The following is an 18,929-nucleotide window of genomic DNA, read 5'->3' as shown; positions in this document are numbered from 1 at the left end:
GTAGAAGAAAGGTCTTGTCGTCAGGTCTCCAGGTCCAGCCTGCTGGTCCCTCAGCTCATAAAGCCTCCCTTTGCTCTTTCTCCTTGTGTTGTGCCTTCTGCTCTGGACCCTGGTTAGGCACTGCTGCTATTATTGTGGCTGTCAGGCCCCATCTGTTGAAGTCCCCTATCCCAGCTCCTCTCTAGACTCAGTTTCTGTCGTACCTCATGCTCACACCCCACTGCTCTCGCAGACACTGGCCTCTGTGCTGTGACTGCCTGGGTGCTGCAAACAGGTACCTGGAGGCCGTGACCTGGGCAGGGCCCGGACCACATCCTTGCCAGAGTCCAGAGGCTCACTGGGCCGAGTTTAGTCTCTTAGTAACCCAGTCCCACTCTGCAGCCTGAAGCAGACAGTGACAAGTCAGACTGTGTTATTGAATAGATGACACTTTTTGTTTTGTTGTCTTTTCAGACAGGGTCTCCCGGTCTTGCTTTGAACTTTTATATAGCCAGGTTTGCCTGAAACATTTGGTCCTCCTGCCGCTACTTCTTGAATGCTATAATACAGGCCTGTACTCCCACACCCAGTTTATTGGGTGCTGGAGATCAAAGCCAGGGCTACCTGCATGCTAGGCAAGCACTCAGCCAGCTGAGATGCTACAGCACCAGCCCAGATGGAATATGTTCCCCTCCCTCCATCTCTCCCTCCTCGCCTTTCTCCCTTCCTCTCTCTGTTAAGCAGTGAATGTCTTTTTCAGATGAACCCAGGTATTTTGGGTTTTTCAGTGGGACTATTCTTGTTTCAGGTTCCCCCAAAGATTATCTGGAAATGTTCATCTTTCCAGTTCTGCTCCCTGGAATGGCCAGCCTGCTTCACCAAGCAAAGAGAGAAAAGTGTTTTGAGGTCAGTGGTTTGGTGGGATGTCCATATTTTTAGGTTCTTGCTCATTCATTTCAGTCTGATGGCAGCCCGTGAGCTTGGTACCATTGAGCTATTATTCTCAAAAACAACCCCTTTACAAGGGAAGCCCAAAACAGTCGAATCACTGCCAAGTGTCACTCCAACACGGAAGGCGACCTCTCCATTGCTGTATAGATGGTGTCTCCCTTTCAGTCAACCCTCTACACACTATACATTTGAGCAGCTGCATCTTGTAAGGGGAGAGGTATTGGAAGGAGTATCTAGAATCTCAGGTGAGGGTCTAATGACCCTCCCTCCCTACCCCTCCTGCAAAGAAACAACAAGCCCAGCCTTGAACATCTCCTGTGGGTAGTTTCAGCTGCTTTTGTGGAGACGGTAATGGCCACCATGCTCAGAGGACAGTGGTCCACAACATCGCAAGAGGGTAACCTCTTGGTTGAGCACCTGCTCTGCACCGGCGTCTCTGCCAAGAGCATCAGCATCCTTTATATCAGTGTTCACATCAGCCCCAAGAAATTCTCTGAGTATTGCCTGTGTCCAGTGATGAGAAGAGGGAAGGACGCAGAGCTTCAGTAGGTTCCAGAATTCAGATCCAGGTGAAAGGACTCACGATGGCACTTAGACAGTATGCAGTGATCATGGTGAAAGGCAGCTGACAGACAAAGCCGGGATCTGTAAATGTTATCACAGTCAATGACATCACCACATGTTTGGCCTTCTGACCCCACAAGGGTCACTGTCTGAGACAAACTGGTCCTCCTTTGATGGTATTTTTCTATTCCATGGAGACGGTTTCCATGTGCCCTACAAAATGTTTGACTTTTGTTTAGTAAGACCTTAATGTCACCCTTCTCCCCTCACGACGTACCTGTGACTTACGCCTATACTGTGGCTCCCAGTTGCTCCCCACTTGGATCCACGTGACATAATGTTCCTTCTGGTAGACTTCCCATGGTAGTTGTCTCTTTATTTAAAGCAAAAATGAATTAGAAGATATTATTCATATTTGTGCCCTGCCCCATTTCATTGTTTTGTTTGAGGCCTCATGTAGCCTAGGCTGGTCCCTGACTTACTCTGTGGCCAAAGATTACCTTGAACTTCTGATCCTTCTGTTGCCTCCCGAGAGCAAATGTGTGTTACCATGCCTGACTTCAAGATCGCTGGGGACCAAAGTCAGGGGGTTATGCATGCTTGGGTTGGATTCTGCAAACCTGGGGGTATTCTCCACCCTACTGGTAGGAATTGGCTCAGCATGCTGTGTTAGCTTCTGTCACTACAGTGAAACTCCTGAGTTAATCAACTGATGGAGAGAAAATGTTTGGTTTGGGCTCACAGTATTGGAGGTTCCCCATGACAGAGTCGCTGTTGCTTTGTGCCAGGCACCACACCATGGTGGCAGCAGAGGGCAGAGTGAAACCACTCACACCACAAGCTAGAGACCAGAGAAGAGGCTGGGATTCCAGTCCCTTTTGGGACCCGGACTTTGTATTCTGTCCAGCTCTCACGACATCACTACCAAGGAGAAGACCTTGAACACTTGGGCTACCATACTACGTGACAATGGCAAATCTACATGATGTTGCCACCTAGCCTGGCTTGTTCAAGGGTCTCTCCAACTCTCCTTCCTCCCCTTCCTCCTTCTCTCGCTTTTCTTTTCAGGTACCCCCCCTCCCCCAGCTAAACAGATGCTCATGCCCCTTCCCCTGCCCCAGCCTCACCACGTCAGGGCCTCTGTGCATTTGCTCCTCCTTGTTTTAGAAATCACTGCTTGTGCTCCTCTCCTCTGCATAGTCAAGTGCTACATGTTTTCCAGACTCAGCTGCGGGACACCTCCCGTATCCCAGCTCCCTGGAGGCCTAAAGGAGAGGCAACTGATCCCAGCTCTCAGATTTCAGAGTGCTCATCTGTTCCTCATTTTATGGTAAATTCAGACAGCCTCAATTAAGACATTCTTAACCCACAGATATTTAATTTTATACATGCCTGCCTTCCAACTATTTTGAGTATTCTGAGGACAAAGTCTCTATCTTAGTTTTATACTTCTCAATGCTCAGTAATACTCTACCAAGCCCCTAGTGTTGGTAAACACAGGGCTGGTCCTCAATGAGAGCACAGTTAGACAGCAAAGATGCACAGTTGTTACTATGTCCTTGGCCAACACCCGTCTTCTTTTTGGAAAGCCATTCTGTTGGACTTATTCCCTAGAGAGAAGTTCTGGACAGGCTGGGGAGCAAGACATCTGTTCCTGAGTTTTAGTCAGTAGCAGGAGAAAGCTCCGAGGCCAGGAAATGCACAGCCTGATTCCCTACCAGTAATTAGCAGTCAGTAAATCAGGCCTTGATGAGGAGCAAGACTCTGGAGCCAACGTTATATAATTTTGAAGTCTGTCTCTGGCAGGTGTCTTGCCACACACTTGCTGTCTCAGCTTCCTAGGACAAGTTGAAGACTGGCCTTGGCACCTTGGTATGCTGGCATCTCAAGAATGAAATTTAGAAAGGGACGGAGGGCATTGCAGCTCTTCTCCAGCGTGTTCAAGGCCCTGAGTTCAAACCCCCAGCACCAAGGGTTAAAAGCATTATGTCTGCTTGGGACTGATCATATCCTAGACCCTGAGGTCACCTCCATAAAGCCGGTGGCTCTCGTCTTCCAAGTCACCACAGTTTCCATGCAGCTACAAGGAGGACAGTCAAGTGTTGCCCAAGGGATTCTTCCTGCGATAAGACAAGGCTACTGGTGCACTGTTCAGGGCAGACCGGAACCCACAGGGATCTCAATAAATGTTAACTCCGTAGCAATTTAGTGTCTCTGTGCTTCTCCCATGTAAGCTCCCTCTTGTTTCTGGTCGCTGGTGTATCTCAGCGCTTGGCCCCAGCCCAAGGAAGGGTGGAGGTGGGAGAACAAAGGCTGCGATGATTTCATGAGCAGGTTTATTTTATTGAGAGCCTCATGGGAAAGGGGGAAGAGGGCCTTATTCAAACCTGTCAAGCAATACATCTTGGGTCTCTAGAAGGTTCTCCATTGTCATCAAACACCTGCTAGAGCCTGAGCAGTTCTACTCTGGCCTGCAGCTTGCATGACGGCTCAGCAAGGCCCAGCCCCAGCCCTGGGCCTCCTCTTTCCTGACAGTACAGGTCAGTTGTCATCTGTGGTCCTGGGCACAGAGGAGGACAGGAACTTCATCCCTTCCACCCACGAAAGGCTATCTTCACATTGCTCTGTGGGAAGTGGTTAGTTTTGCCACATGGGCCTGCTGCATTCAAACTGAGGCCCTTCAATGCTTCCCCCTATCTTGCTCCTCCACACCCAGCCAGGCCACAGTGAACACAGTGTTTTCACTAACACGTGGCTTTGCTGAGGTAGACTGTTGTAACCAGAGACTGCTCTTTTGTTTCCTGGCTGCTCAGACCTGAATAATCACACAGAAACTATATTAATTACAACACGGTTTGGTCTAATTAGTTCAGTCTTCTTATTGGCTAGCTCTTATATCTTAAAGTAACCCATTTCTATTATTTTGTGTATCTCCACCAGGCTGTGGCTTACTGGGTAAGATTCTGGTGACCATCTCCTTTGGCAGCTACATGGCATCTCCTTAATTCTGCCTACTCTCTATATATATCTCTTCCAGCCTGGCTATATTCTGCCCTGCCATAGGCTGAAGCAGTTTCTTTATTAACCAATGGTAATAAAACATATTCATAACATAAAGAAGGGAATCCCACACCATCTCCCCTTTTCTGTCTAAATAAAAAGGAAGGTTTTAACTTTAACATAATAAGTTTGCATATAACAAAGCATGTTCAAGCAAGAATCACAGTTACAATATTTAGTCTATTTGTATCTGGCATAATTAAAGAAAATATTCTATCATCTATTTTATCTTTGTGATTCTAAAGTTTCATACCTAATTTATCTTTTATTATAACTAAGGAAAACTATAACTATTTCAACTCTTCAAAGACCCCTGAAGGATATAATATTACCTAAGTAAACAGGAAGTGTATTATAAGCAACTTCTAAAACTTTAGAATTGACAGAGACATCTTGCTGCCTGGAAAGTCACCCAAAGTTCTTCTGTATCATTGGAGCATTCATCTTCAGCCTACAGGCCCATAGTATCCCGCAGACTTTTCCATGAAACAGGAAATTTGAAGATCTGTTCTGCCTTGTGATAGCAAAGTTCATCGGTTGCTTTCTTCTGTGTCCTGCAGAACGTCTGACAGTTTCTCCTGTGAAACAGGAACTCTGGAGAGCTGTCTCACCTTCTTTAGGCACATGCAGCAGTCATTTTTCTGTGGGTCCTGCATGTTCAGTTTATGCAGCATACCAATTAGCAGTCCAGGCAAGAACAATTTCTTGCCCAAATGGCTAGCCTTGCCACATTGAAGGCAAATTCCATGAGTTTCTTTAATGCCCATCAACCTCTCTGCAGTAAATAGTGCTGCCAGAAGCAGACATATCTCACTGTCAAGTCTAAGTTCTTAAAACATTTTAAATGCCATGTTCTGTAGGTCTTTGAAAGTGTTGAAGAGTAACTGAAATATATCTCTGTATATCTAGAAAACCTAACATGACTACAAGTTTGACTATTATAAGTTACTCCCTATTAATCTGTAATTTTTAATTATACATTACATTTTTAAATGAGCTGTCTAAACATATTACTTTAAATAAGAACAGAAACACATATAACAAAATTAACCTTAAATTTGAATCAATAAACCAAAGTTCATAGCAACATATGTATCTTCCTTATTTTTTTAAAAGAGATTGACTGTGACCATTAACAATTTATACCAAACCACTTTTAAATAAAAACAAACATTTATAAGCAATAATTTTGGGAATTTGGGTTTAGTTTTCTCCAAACTACGTCCTGCTTTTTGTTGGACAAAGTATTTTTAGGGGTTCACGGAGAACTTTTGGGGGGTCTCATTCCATCAAGCTACATTAGTATGAAAGGAATCCACAGGTTCTCATCTTCTGTGGGAACAAAAGCAGAACCCCCTTTCCAAAGCAACATATCCTTAGACTCAAATTTTGAAGTCAAGATACCTTTATGTTGGTTTAACTTAGCAGCCCCCAGAATCAAATGTCTCTCTGCATTCAAAAAATTCAAAGAAAACACAATAATATGCGTAATCCAGACTCTCTGTGTATATTTCATCTTTACATGGCTTATTTTTCTCTATTCCTTTAATATATGACTGTCTGTACTCTTATATTTTTATAAATATAATTTATTATATTTTTATAATATAAAATTAAAAAATTTTACTATCTCTTTAAAGATTTTGTTTTATTTTTTAAAAGCATTTACTTCTTTTTATAACTGTCTATATTCTTTTTTCTCTCTCTCCCAAGCCTACGTACATTTTTTTTTAAACACACTGTGTTTCGTTTAGAGGTCTTTTATGTCTGAATCTGTCCTATGGTGTATCTGAAATCCTTTTCTGACCAGGAACCTTTTAAAATGGTAAGTAGTGTGGTCGCAGCAGCCCTGGATGCTGACTCAGCCTCTCTCGGCCTTTTAGCATGGCAGAGGTGCGTCCACCACCAGCTCTGGGACTGCCAGGTGGAAGTCACCGCTCACCACCTCAACTCTGGGAAGCATTTGACCCATGCTGCCACCAAGCAACTTGCAGCATGCTGCTCACAGACCCCATTCAAGAGCTCAGCGTCCTGAAAGAATCAGAGCACAAACCAAGAAGTTGTCTCTCAAAGAAGCCATGTAGTTTTTGCTGCTGATACTGAGTCAGGAAACTTTCCCTTAAAGAAGCCTCGACTCTGTTTGCCTCCAGCAAACAGAACCTAACTGAAAAAAAAAAAATGTGACTACCAAGAAGCTGCACTTGGCTCTCATCTTTGTGAGTCCAGAAGCTCTTTTTTTCTTAAGCTTTTTTAGGTCTTATGTGACTCCATACCAGGCAGTAGGTACACCATTTTATAAATGGAGACTGCTCTTTTGTTTCCTGGCCACCCAGACCCAAATAATCACACAGAAACTATATTAATTACAACACTGCTTGGCCTATTAGTTCAGTCTTCTTACTGGCTAGCTCTTATATCTTAAAGTAACCCATTTCTATTATTTTGTGTATCTCCACCAGGCTATGGCTTACCGGGAAAGGTTCTGGTGACCATTTCCTTTGGCACTACCTGGCATCTCCTCGATTCTGCCTACACACACTCTCTCTCTATCTCTTCCAGCCTGGCTATATTCTGCCCTGCTATAGGCTGAAGCAGTTTCTTTATTAACCAATGGTAATATTCATAGCAGACAGAGGTGAAGTAATAAGAGCGGCGGCGGGGCTGCGTCCCCAACACCCCAGCCGCCTGCCCAGCTAGCTTATGCCCCGAAATAATTACACGGACACTGTATTCTTTTAAACACCGTTTGGCCCATTCTCTTCTAGGCTAATTCTCACATATTAATTTAGCCCATTCCTAATCATCTGTGTGTAGCACCCCAAGGTGCGCTTACCGGGGAGATTCTAGCCTAGTCCATCCTGGGTCGGAGCTTCATGCCGGGAGCGGGCATGGCGTCTCTCTCAGGCGTCTGCTCCCTAGAGGAGAGCGGTGGAGTCTCTGACCTCACTTCCTCTTCCTCCCAGCGTTCTGTCCTGTTTTCTCCTCCCACCTATCCTCTAACCAATTAAATGGGCCAGGGCAGTGCCTTTATTAGCCAATGACCTTCCTCCATCACAGAGGGGAATCCCACATGAGATTGTAAATCAAAAAGGCCAAAGAGATGATCTGCAGCAAGTCCGGTATCACAGTAGGGGAGACTCTCCTCTCTGTTTTGCCTGCCATTGGAGAAGCCATTGGAAACAGAGGGGCTAGGGAAGTAGCTCAGCCAATAAAATGCTTGCTGTGTAAGCATGAGGACCTGACTTCCATCCCCAGCACCTATATACAATCCAGGGGTGGTAGCATTTGCTTGTAATGCCAGTGCTGGGGTGCTCCCTGGAACGGTCTAGCCAGCCTGACTAGCCACATAGTAAGTCCCAGGTCCCAGAGAGAGACTCTTTCCAAAAAGACAAGGTGGAAGGCACCTGAGGAGGAATGGCACCTGAAGCTGTCCTCCAACCTCCATACAATGCAGACATGCACACACGTACCTCAAACACAGATGAAATTAAAAGGGGTGGGGGAGGAATATCCAGGAAAGTGAGAGGAGTTGTCATCACCTGCATGGCTTGCAGCCCATCAACAGGGGTCAAACGCTCACCATTCATCAGCCTGTTCCACCCTGAGAACTTCCTAAACTAGGCCCTCTTTTTTCCACCTCCACCCCTCTTGGAGGAAAATTCATTTTTACCTGGAACCCCTGAGCTAGCGAGTGACAGAGGACACCTTAGGTGATCCTGTCTGGGCCCTTGTCCCTCCTGGAAGACAGAACTGAAGACTGCACAGATGCTAGAAACGCCCACTTTCCCCTCGCTGCTGACTGCTGGGAAACAGATGGATACTGGCCTCAGGTTATGAAGGCTAAGCTGCTTCAAATTCTCACTCCCTTGCTCTGTGGACTGGAGAGGGAGGGGGAGAGGAGTGGGGGGAGGGGGAGAAGGGTGGGAGGAGGGGGAGAAGGGTGGGAGGAGGGGGAGGGAAATGGGAGGCTGGGAGGAGGTGGAAACTTGTTTTTTGTTTATGTTTTTTTTCTTCTTTTCTTAATAAAAAAATTATAATCACAAAAAAAAAGAAAAGAAAAAAAAATTCTCACTCCCTGCTCCCAGGCCCCGTGGCTTTCATTCACTACTTGTATTCTCTCTTAGGCTCTACCCGCCCTCTCTCTGTGGTGTTAAAAGCTGCCAGGTGCAGCTGGGTGGAGAGGGAATGAGGCTGGAGGGGTTGGGGAGGAGAGCGCCTCTGGGCCCAGCGTTGTTCCTGGGACTCCTCCTGACACTTTGGTTCTTGTCGCTGAATGAAAAACCAGAGGGCCTCTCTGTCACCCTCCAGCAACTCTGCCTTCCTGTGTGTGTGTGTGCGCGTGCGCGTGCGCGTGCACATGCATGTGCGTATGGTGTGTGTGTTTGCACATGTGGGGCACACTCATTTGTGTGTGTCCTTGTGTGGAGGTCAGAGATCTACTTCCAGTATCCTCTTTTATCCTTTTACTGCCCTCCGCCTTGTTTTTTGAGACAACTTGTCTCGGTGAACTTAGAACTGACCTTCTGTGCTGGCCTGACCCGTCGCTGAGCTTCCAGTGAGGAGGGTTACACACAGGGAGCACCATGTCCAGCTTTCATGGGGATCTGAACTCGGGTCCTTATGCTTGCCCTGCAAGTGTCTTACCACTGAGCCACCTCTTCAGTCCTTCCCGCTTCCTTCTGCTGCTGCTGGAAAGAGTAGATTCAGTGTGCTGTGGCCTTTCATTAAGTTGATAGGGCACAGGGTAGGGCACGATGAGACAATGAGATGCTCACAGTGGGGGCTTTGCAAACTCACTCAGAATGTCTGCAGGTGGGGCTGGCGGCACAGCTCAGTGAATGAGCATTGGAAGCCTAGCATATACCTCACACAGATGCACAGACAGATGCACACACACACAAGGTTGTCTGCATGTGACCATGGGGCCCAGGGACTGTGGACATAGGGTATCTGTCCTCTTAGGACTGACCCTGTCCTGAAAGCCACAGATGCTAGTAAACCCTGTGTGAGGTGAAGGGTGATGGAGAGGTTCTTCGTACCTCCATGTGTCTGAGATTTCCCATAAGACTGACTGGAGGAACAGTGAGCCTGGAACCAATGCTGGATTCCTTTTGGGACCTAGGGCAGCTGTGTTCACAGTGTGTCCTGTCGTTCACTCTGCTGTTATTTTTCTAATTTACACCCTTCAGAGGGTATGAAATCATCTAAAAGGGCAGTAATTAAGATTTCACATTGAAGATTGCATATCTAATGTTTCATAAATAATCTTGAAACAAAGGAACAAAAACCAGTTTTGAGCCCCAGGCAATGATGAACTGCTTCCAAAGAATCCAAGGCATTTCGGTGTGTATTAGAGATTAACGAGGCAGGCTTGTGCCAACTTGTATTTCATCTTTGACATCTAGCAGATGAGCTGTGGCTAAGTAAATGAAAACAGTCTAAGCATTGGATGTCAGTACCAGCATCCCACACTAGGAGGCTGAGGGGGGAGGGATGGGGGATGGAAGCGGGAAGGAGATACTGCTGCTAAGAGTTCTAAGTCAGCCTGGGATATAAAACTATCTCAAGACAGAAACAAAAACAAGCAGTCAGCCTTTGGATGTTGCCTAGGACTTGGATACAGCAGCAACATGTACACGTCATAGTGACAGATCAGGAAGAATGTGGGTTCTCGGAGTTTTCATCTGCAAGAACTGATCAGCAAACCCAGGATCTCATTGGACCTTTTATTTGCAGTATGGCCTTAAATAATCTGAGTTTAGGGGATGGAGAGGTGGTACAGCAGTTAAGAGCACTTGCTGTTCTTGCAGAAGACCTGAGTCCAGTTCCCAGCAGCCATGTCATGTAGTTCACAACTGCCTGTAACTCCGGCTCTGGGGGATCCGATGCCCTCTTCTGGCCTTTTTGAGTACCTGCACACATGTGCCATATACACACACACACATACACACACATAAGTAAAAATAAATCTTTAACAATGAGCTTTAATTTCCTCAAATACTAAAGAGATAACAGAGTATCTCCTATTACTGGGAGGAAGTATGCAAATATTTAATAATATTTATTTAGTAATTCTCATGGGTACCAAGGAATGTTAGCTCCTTTGTCTTCTCCCAGGATGCTCAGATCTTTGAATGCTACACATATCCAAGACAAGTTAGACCTTTTTACTTTCCTGACTTAGGATTTCTTAATTAAATATGATTCTCTCCATTTCTCCGTGCCCTGGTTGCATGCCCTTTGGTTGGACTATTCTTGAAGGTTTAAAAATGCGCTTATTTCTGCATCCACATTTGTCGCCTCCAAGTGGAACGTCTGCTATTCTGGTTTGCCCTTTTCCCACGCAGCTGTTCCTCTCGTGCTGTCACCGGGCATAGATGCTTCAGCTGAGCAATGCGCAGCCACCAGACAAAGCTCACACAACTGGGGCTTCTCTATCTGTCACCAGCCACCAAACTCGCATCCAAATGGCTCTTAAACAGTGGAGTCATTCATGGCTTAGTGGAACCCTTGACATTTCATCTTGATATGGCTAAAGAATAATTGCTGACTTCTAGTTTGCTCTTAAGATGCTGGCTTATGGTTATTTATGCTTGGCTTACTTATTTTCTGTTTTGCTTCGCAGTGTCGCTCGAAAGCAGCAAAATGTTTATGGTGGTTGGGTGGCTGGGTGGATGGATGAGCGGATAAGTGGGTGAATATTGTTCTTTCAAAGTCAGGGCCTGTTCTGAAGATTGCAGTTAAGTGACAGAGCATGTTATGAACATTGCTAGTCTTCTGTTAAACTCCTGTAGCTATTGCACGTAAGAGATAATTTCTTCTTTTTCAAAATCTCTGCAGGTGTTTATGTGCATGAGGAACCTGTGTGTTTGTGAGTGCAGGCACGTGCGTGCCATAGCACATATGTTGAGGTCTGCAGACAACCTTAGGTCTCAGTCTTCACTTTCCACCTTTTTGAGATAAGGTCTCTTGTCTGTCACTGTATGAGCCCAGATATTTGGCTGGCAGCTTTTGGGGAGTCTCCTGTTACTATCTCTCATCTCATGTGGGGGCAGAGACAGTGGGGGCGGGGGCACTAGAACTCTGCAGACACAGTTCCTTCTGTTCCCAGCCTTGCAGGGGTTTTAGGGATCCCAACTTGTGTACCAAATGGTTTAGGAATTGACAGACTCTTCTCCCAGGCCCTGTAAGTGGTAATTCTGGAAGGGACCTGCATGTGCTTTGATCTACTGGTTATTTATTTGTTTGTTTGTTTGTTTATTTATTTATATGGGGGCAAATGATGGAGCTTGTCAAGGTTTGGTGTTTAAGTCCCACCCTATGGCACTACTGAGAAGTGGTGGAACCTTTAGTGGCAGGAGAGGGGAGGGCAGAAGGAAGTTAGGTCATTGGGTGTGACCTTCCTCGCTCTCTTTTCGCTCCCAGCTGTCAGGAGGCAAACAGCCCCTTTGTGGCAGTGTTTGCTGTACTTTGCCACAGTGCATGGACTGAAGCCCGTAAGTGCGTGAGACTATAAATCTTTCCTTCTTCAAGTTGGTTATCAGTTATTGTTTCTGTGCAGCCACAGCTTTGTAACATTATTTGCAAAAGTATCTTGTTCTCAGTCAGCAGGGCCCTCAGGAGTTCTTTTCCTTCCCATGTCGCCACTGCCATTGCCTTTTTCTTCCTCCTTCTTTGTGAGACAGTGCTACCTACTATTGAATCCCTGGATGTTCTGGAACTCATGATGTAGACTGCGATAGCTCTGAGCTCAGAGATCTGCCTGCCTCTGCCTCCCAAGTGCTAGGATTAAAGGGATGTGACCTTATATCCAGCCTTTCCCTCTCTTTCTCGATCCTGCTTCAAGGAGGGCCTACTTCCTGGTTCACTGATAATACAACTCTTCTCCCCTGACACACACCTTTTATTTCTTTCAAGACATGATCTCTTCTTGCTGCTCAGGTTGGCCTCTAATCAGTATGTTGCTGAGGATGGCCTTAAACTCCTATACTCTTACCTTCACTCTGCAAGCCCATCTGACGGTGCGTCCAGTCTGTCTCTTTTCATACCTAGAGTCTCTTGGACCAAGAGTCAGGGCTCTCATGGCCCCCTTCCCACAGAGCTCAGTAGCCTGTGCCAGCTAAAGAGACATGATTGTAAAGAGCAGAGGCAGGAGATTTCTTCAATGTGGCCACATTGGGAAGAGAAGCAGCTAAAAGAGGCACAGGGATCCAAGTCTGTCTTTGGGATACTGACATGAGAGGACAAGGGGCGTGTGCGATTAAGTAGGCCTGGTTAAAGTGGGCTCCGGTTGATCTTAGCCCCCTTTCAGTTCTGCACAGGGATTCATCTTATCCTCAGGCCTCCATCGCTTCTGTGTCTCAGTGTGGCCTCACCATCATGGGTAATTGCTACATGAGGAAAGGAATCCTCAGTGACCAGAGGAATGATTAGGGACAGCAATTTGTCTCTGTGTCTTCAGCCAAAGTAAAGGAGAGAGAGAGAATGAAGGCAGAGATGTCAGGCTTCCATCCTGTCTCTGGTTACCTTGTGGGCCAAGTGAGGAGACCATACCTTTTAGGAAAAGCAACTTGTAGACGCCTGTTTCAGTTCCCCTTACAGGCTGAACTCATATGACCTAATCACTTTCCCTATCCTCGCCTCTTGATGCCTTCACCTTAGCAGATGAATTTGGTGGGAACAGGGACGCTCAGAGCGCAGCATGTAATTACCTTTCACGCAAGAACACTCAAGCTCTCTCTCAGCAGATCACAAGCATGTGTTTGTGCATGAGATTCCATTGGTTCTGGAGAATGGCCTGGTGGTGTAGCTGGCGTTCTTAGCAGTCTGGATAAAGAAGGAGTATCGCATTTACATTTACAAGGTCAGAGCCAGTCCCTGGCTGAGCCAGGGTACCGAGCAGTGCTGCTGCTGCTGCTGCTGCACCTCAGCAGCTCACTCCGGTGACGTCCTAAGCAGATGATGGTGGAATGATCCTGGAAATGGTCCTTCCTCATCTACAGAGATGAGGAACTCCCTACAAGCCAAAACCAGTCCTGACAATCAAATGGGTCCCAACAACCAACCCCAAATTCTTATTTGGGGACTTAGCACCTCAATAAAATGTAACACAAAGTAGGGACTCTTTTGTAACGACCTGTCGGCTGCCATCTGAATCAATGTCAGGAGGCCAGCTTACCTACAAGTAGCTGTTTTTGATATTAAAGTCACTGTGTGTGCTAGGGTCTAATTATGTTAGTTCTTCTGCTGCTTCAATAAAACACCGTGGCCACGGCAACTTATAGAAGAAAGTATTTATTTTGAGCTTCTAGTTTCAGAGGATTAGCATCCATAATGGTGGGGACAGCGGGTAGAAGACATGGCGCCTGGAGCTGGATCAGAGAACTCACTTCTCAAACCACAAGCAGGAAACGGAAAGATTCAACTCAAGCCCTCAGTGACACATCCTCAAGTATGGCCACACCCTCCAAGCCTCCTTAAATGGGGGAATCGAGCATTCTAACGCTGGAGATCTGGGGATCATATCATCCCATATCATCCTAACCATGACACTGCTTTATATTGCCATCTTGTTTTGGTGATAGTGGTGTTTCGAGACTGGAACTCATGAACCCCAGGCTAGCCTAGCAATGGATGACCTTGAGCTTCTGATCCTCCTGTCTCCACCTCCTTAGTTCTGGGATTACCACTATGTACCACAGCGCTCAGTTTTACATGGCGCTGGGAATTAAGATCAGGGCCTCCTGCACAAGAGGCAAACACTATCAGTGAGCCCCAACCCAGCCTTATGCCATCTTCAGTGTACCTCCAAGAATCCGGATGGCTTTATCTTCCCTACTTTGTGACTGAAGAAACTGAGGTCCAGAGAAATGCACAGTTAATTCACGAGACTTCTAAGAGGAAGAGCCAGGGTCTAAACCTGGCATTCTGGCTCCAGAGCCAACATTCATCAAGGTAACAAGGCCATTGGTGCAAGAAATATGTCCCACTATGCAATGCAAAGAAGTGAGCCATGTGAACAGAGAGATATGTTTAACTTAATTTGAACATTGTGCACTGCATATGAACAGATAGATACCAAAAGCACCACGAGATAACCTATAAATATGTATACTTTCTATATACCAAATTTAAAATTTTTTAATGGTTTTAATTTTTCAAAGAAAAAAACAGTTCCCATGATGACTCTTCGAACTGCTGTCAGACCCAGCTTGTGAACCATGCAAGCAAAACCTTATTATAACTTTATAGTCGTGTTCCTTTTCTTGTGCCCGTCTTAACAAAGGAGCATTGACCACTTTGTTCCCCAGACTTGGCTGGAAGTTGTCTTTGTTTCTAAAATCAAAGTCCAACTTTGAGAACAAGGCTTTAAAGACAAAATCCAACGGTCCTGTCCCAAGGGTGACCCCAGGGTTCTTTCACAAACGAAGGGCAGTGGCTTCGTGGTATGACTCTCCTCCTCTGGCTTGGAGCTTTGTCTGCAGGGGCATGGCTTTCTGCCAGATGGCTGAGGTAGCAGTCTTGACCGACTGCCAGATGGGGGATATCATCACTGTACCACAAGTTGTGTTTCAGTTGTTAAACACAAACAGCATCAGTTAACTTTTGACCACAAAAATAGCTTCCATTAGTGACTTAAAATTGTGGCTGTTTATTTAGCTCATCATTTTTTCTATGAATCAGCAGCAATCAGGACTCGACTTGCCTGGGATGTTCTTCCAGTCTTGGCTGTGTGTTCATTTGTTCATTTCACACAGACACACAGACACAGACACACACACACACACACACACAGAGAGAGAGAGAGAGAGAGAGAGAGAGAGAGAGAGAGAAATAAAATGTTTGAAAAGAACCTACTCAGGAGCTGGAAACATGGCTCAGCTTTGGCTGCTCTTCCAGAGGACATAGGTTCTGTTTCCAACACCCACATGATGGTTCGAAACTGTCAAATCCTACTTGCCAGAAACCTGGGACAGATGGCCAGCTGTGGTGCCTTTTAGCATACCGAAATGCGTGCAGACCTCCAGGCCCACTCAGTACCGGTGGCACCTCTTCTCACCATAGCTCCTACCATATACCTCTCCAGCCCAGGGGCTTTGCGTTCCCTCCTCCAGCTGCTCATTCCTGTATAACCTTTGGCCATGTTCTTTCTTGCCTCCTCCTTTCGGTCCACTTGCTCTTTCTTCTCTCTTCTCCTTTCTCTCTCCCTCTCTCTCTTTCTCTATTTCTCTCTCTCTCACTCTCTCCCTCCCTCCCCCTGTCCTCTCATGGCCTGGTTGAGTCTGGACTCCTACAATCCTCTCCTCAACCATACCTCAGAGCAGTCATGTCCTCCTTTCATTCAGAGACCATCTAGATCCAGGGGATGCAACATGCTTCACAGGTACCAGGTACACATGTGACACACAGACATACATGCAGAAAGTCATCCATCCACATTAAACCATAAAAAGTAACTTAAAAAAAAAACACCTAGCATCCATTAACTGTTTGGAAAACAAAGTCTCTAAGAGGAGTTTTATTCCCTCTTGGTTCTTCTTCTTGTCTGTAGGTTTGTCTGAGTGAATGGTGGATGGCATCCTGCTTAAGATATAATTAAGAAAAAGATTCCTTGAAGCAGGCACATGCCACTCCACCCTGCTTTCTAGATAGCATATACAGACAAGGAAGGACTCTTCCTGCCCTCGTCCCCAGGCAGAGCGTCTCTAATGTGAACCCCCAGAGTGTGTAACTCCTTTCTTCTCAGTCTCGAGCACAGGTTGGCCTTAGACTTCTGCTCCTCCTGCCTCCACCTCCCAGGTGCTGAGATGATGGGCATGAGCCACCGCTCCTAGCTCGAACAACGCTGGACATCGAGCCTAAGGCCTCCTGCATGCCAAGCAAGCACTATATCAGCCAAGCTCTATCCTCAGCCCCAATATCTGAAACTTTGAACAGCAACACGATGCCGCAGGGGAAAGTTGTATACTGTGCAGGATGGTTTTATGTCAACATCGAAGAGGAGGGACCCTCAACTGAGAAAATGTTCCATAAGATCAGGCTGCGGGCAAGCATGTAGGCAATTTTCTTTCTTTTTCTCTTTAAAAATTTTTTAAAACAATCTTATTTTACATACCAATCCCAGTTCCCTCTCCCTCCTGTCCTCCTGCTCCCCCATCTTCTTCCTATCCCATCCCCCATCCACTCCTCAGAGAGGGTGAGGCCTCCATGGGAGTCAACAAAGTCTGTTACAGCACTTGAGTCAGAACAAAGGCCCTCCCTCCTGTATGTAGGCTGAGCAAGGAATCCCTCCATAGGAAATAGACTCCAAAGAGCCAGTTCACGCACTAGGGATAAATACTGGTTCCACAGCTAGTGGTCCCACAAACCGTCCAAGCCACACAACTGTCACCCACATTCAGATGGCCTAGTTCAGTCTTATACAGGTTCCCCAGCTGTCAGTCCCACTAGCTCGAGTAAGCTATTCCTGTGGATATTCCCATCATGGTCTTGGCCCCTTTGCTCATAATATCACTCTTCCCTCTCTATGACTGGACTCCAGGAGCTCAGCCCAGTGCTTAGCTGAGGATCTCTATACCTGCTTCCATCAGTTACTGGATGAAGGTTTTATGATGACAATTAAGGTGGTCATCAATCTGATTGCAGGGGAAAGGCAGTTAAGGTACCCTCTCCATTATTGCTTAGAATCTTAGCTGGGAAATTTTCTTAATTAGTAGTTGATGGAGGAGGGCCCAGTCCATTGTGGGTGGTGTCATCCCTGGGCTGGTAATACTGGGCTCCATAAGAAAACAGACTGAGGGCTGGAAAGATGGCTCAGTTGTTAAGAGCACTGCCTGCTCTTCCAAAGGTCCTGAGTTCAATTCCCAGCAACCACATGGTGGCTCACAACCATCTGTAATGGGAACTGGTGCCCTTTTCTGGCCTGCAGGCATACATGCAGACAGAATACTGAGAATACTGTATACATAATAAATAAAATCTTTAAAAAAAAAAGAAAGAAAACAGACTGAGCAAGCTATGAGGAGCAAGCTAAGCGGTACTTCTCTATGGCCCTTGCTCAGCTCCTGCCGCCAGGTTCATGTTTGAGTTCCTGTCCTGACTTCCTTCAGTGATGAACTACGATATGAAAGTGTGAGCCAAATCAGCCCTTTCCTCCCCAAGCTGCTTTCGGTCATGGTGTTGATCACAGCAGTAGAACCCTGACTGAGACATATACCATGAAACTGACATTTAAAGTATTTTAAAATATCAAGTATAATTATTTCAGGTTTTATGCATAAGGTGTGTAGGGAACATAAATTAATTTTTTTTCATGTTTAGGCTTGGCTCGATTCCAACATATTCACAGAACCCCAAATTCTGAAACTCAGAGCAGTTCTGGTCCCAGGCATTTTGGATAAAGGGATTCTCAATCAATAACCCCCTTTTAAAAAATGATACATGTCAGTGAAACTTAAAGTAGGGGTTCTCAACCTGTGGGTCGCGACCCCTTCAGAGGTCAAATGATCCTTTCATAGGGGTCACATATCAGATATTTTTATTACAGTTAGTAACAGTAGCAAAATTACAGTTATGAAGTAGCAGTGAAATATTTTTATGGTTGGGTCCTCACAACATGAAGAACTGTATTAGAGGGTCACAGCATTAGGAAGGTTGAGAACACTGACTCAAGGTTGAACTGTTGGGAATAACGATGAGCTCAGTGGCTGGAAATGCATTGTGAAGACCCCTTTCGGGGATGAGGGGCTGCTAGGATTACAGTGTGTGTTCAAACCGAACAAACAAAACCAAAGAACCTGAACGTACCCCAGCCTTCTTTAAAATATTTTCTATTTGTACTTTGAATGTTTCATATATTTTTACGATATATTTTGATCATACCACCTAACGCTATCTCCTTTCAATGCCCCCCAGGGCCTTACTCCACCTCACGGTATCTTATATCCTTTTATGTGTTGGTGTTATTAATAACCTCTTGAGTATACTTAATGCATGCACATGTGGCCATTGACTGGAGCATGAGCTTCCAGTGGCCATATCCCCAAAGGAGAGACCCTCCCTCTCCCAGCAGCTCTTGACTGCCAGTCGCTCCTCTTCTAGGAGTGGGACCTCGGGGCCTTTCTCCATCCGTCCTGGGATTTACACTGGCCTATCTTGTGCAGGTCACCGCTGCTGTTAGTACAATAGCCACGTCATGTCCAGAAATCAGCATTTCGCAGCTTTCCTCCCATCCGTGGCTCTTGCTTTCTTTCTATCCCCTTTTCTTCAATGTTCCCTGAGCCTGGGGTGCAGGAGTTTGATGCAGACGACTCAGCCACAGCAGAGATCTCAGTGACTTAGAGTCAGCACGCTCTCAGCTGTCGCCCACTGCAGAA

General features: G+C 46.0%; 1 protein-coding gene across 1 annotated transcript in view; it reads left to right on the top strand.

Annotated features, from left to right (window-relative positions):
- Iqck (IQ motif containing K) overlaps positions 1 to 18,929 on the top strand; it is a 118,698-nt gene that overhangs the window by 23,336 nt on the left and 76,433 nt on the right. The window contains exon 4 of the mRNA XM_041666849.1: positions 788 to 885. Within this exon, the coding sequence (XP_041522783.1) occupies positions 788 to 885 (98 nt within the window). The remainder of the gene's footprint in view (positions 1 to 787; positions 886 to 18,929) is intronic.

This window comes from Microtus oregoni, unplaced genomic scaffold (assembly GCF_018167655.1).
Source record: "Microtus oregoni isolate MIOR12 unplaced genomic scaffold, Mior012 000016F_ref0000370, whole genome shotgun sequence".
Classification (NCBI taxonomy): Eukaryota; Metazoa; Chordata; class Mammalia; order Rodentia; family Cricetidae; genus Microtus; species Microtus oregoni.
Note: the sequence above shows the minus strand (reverse complement) of the source record. Positions and strands in the feature narration are given on the sequence as shown.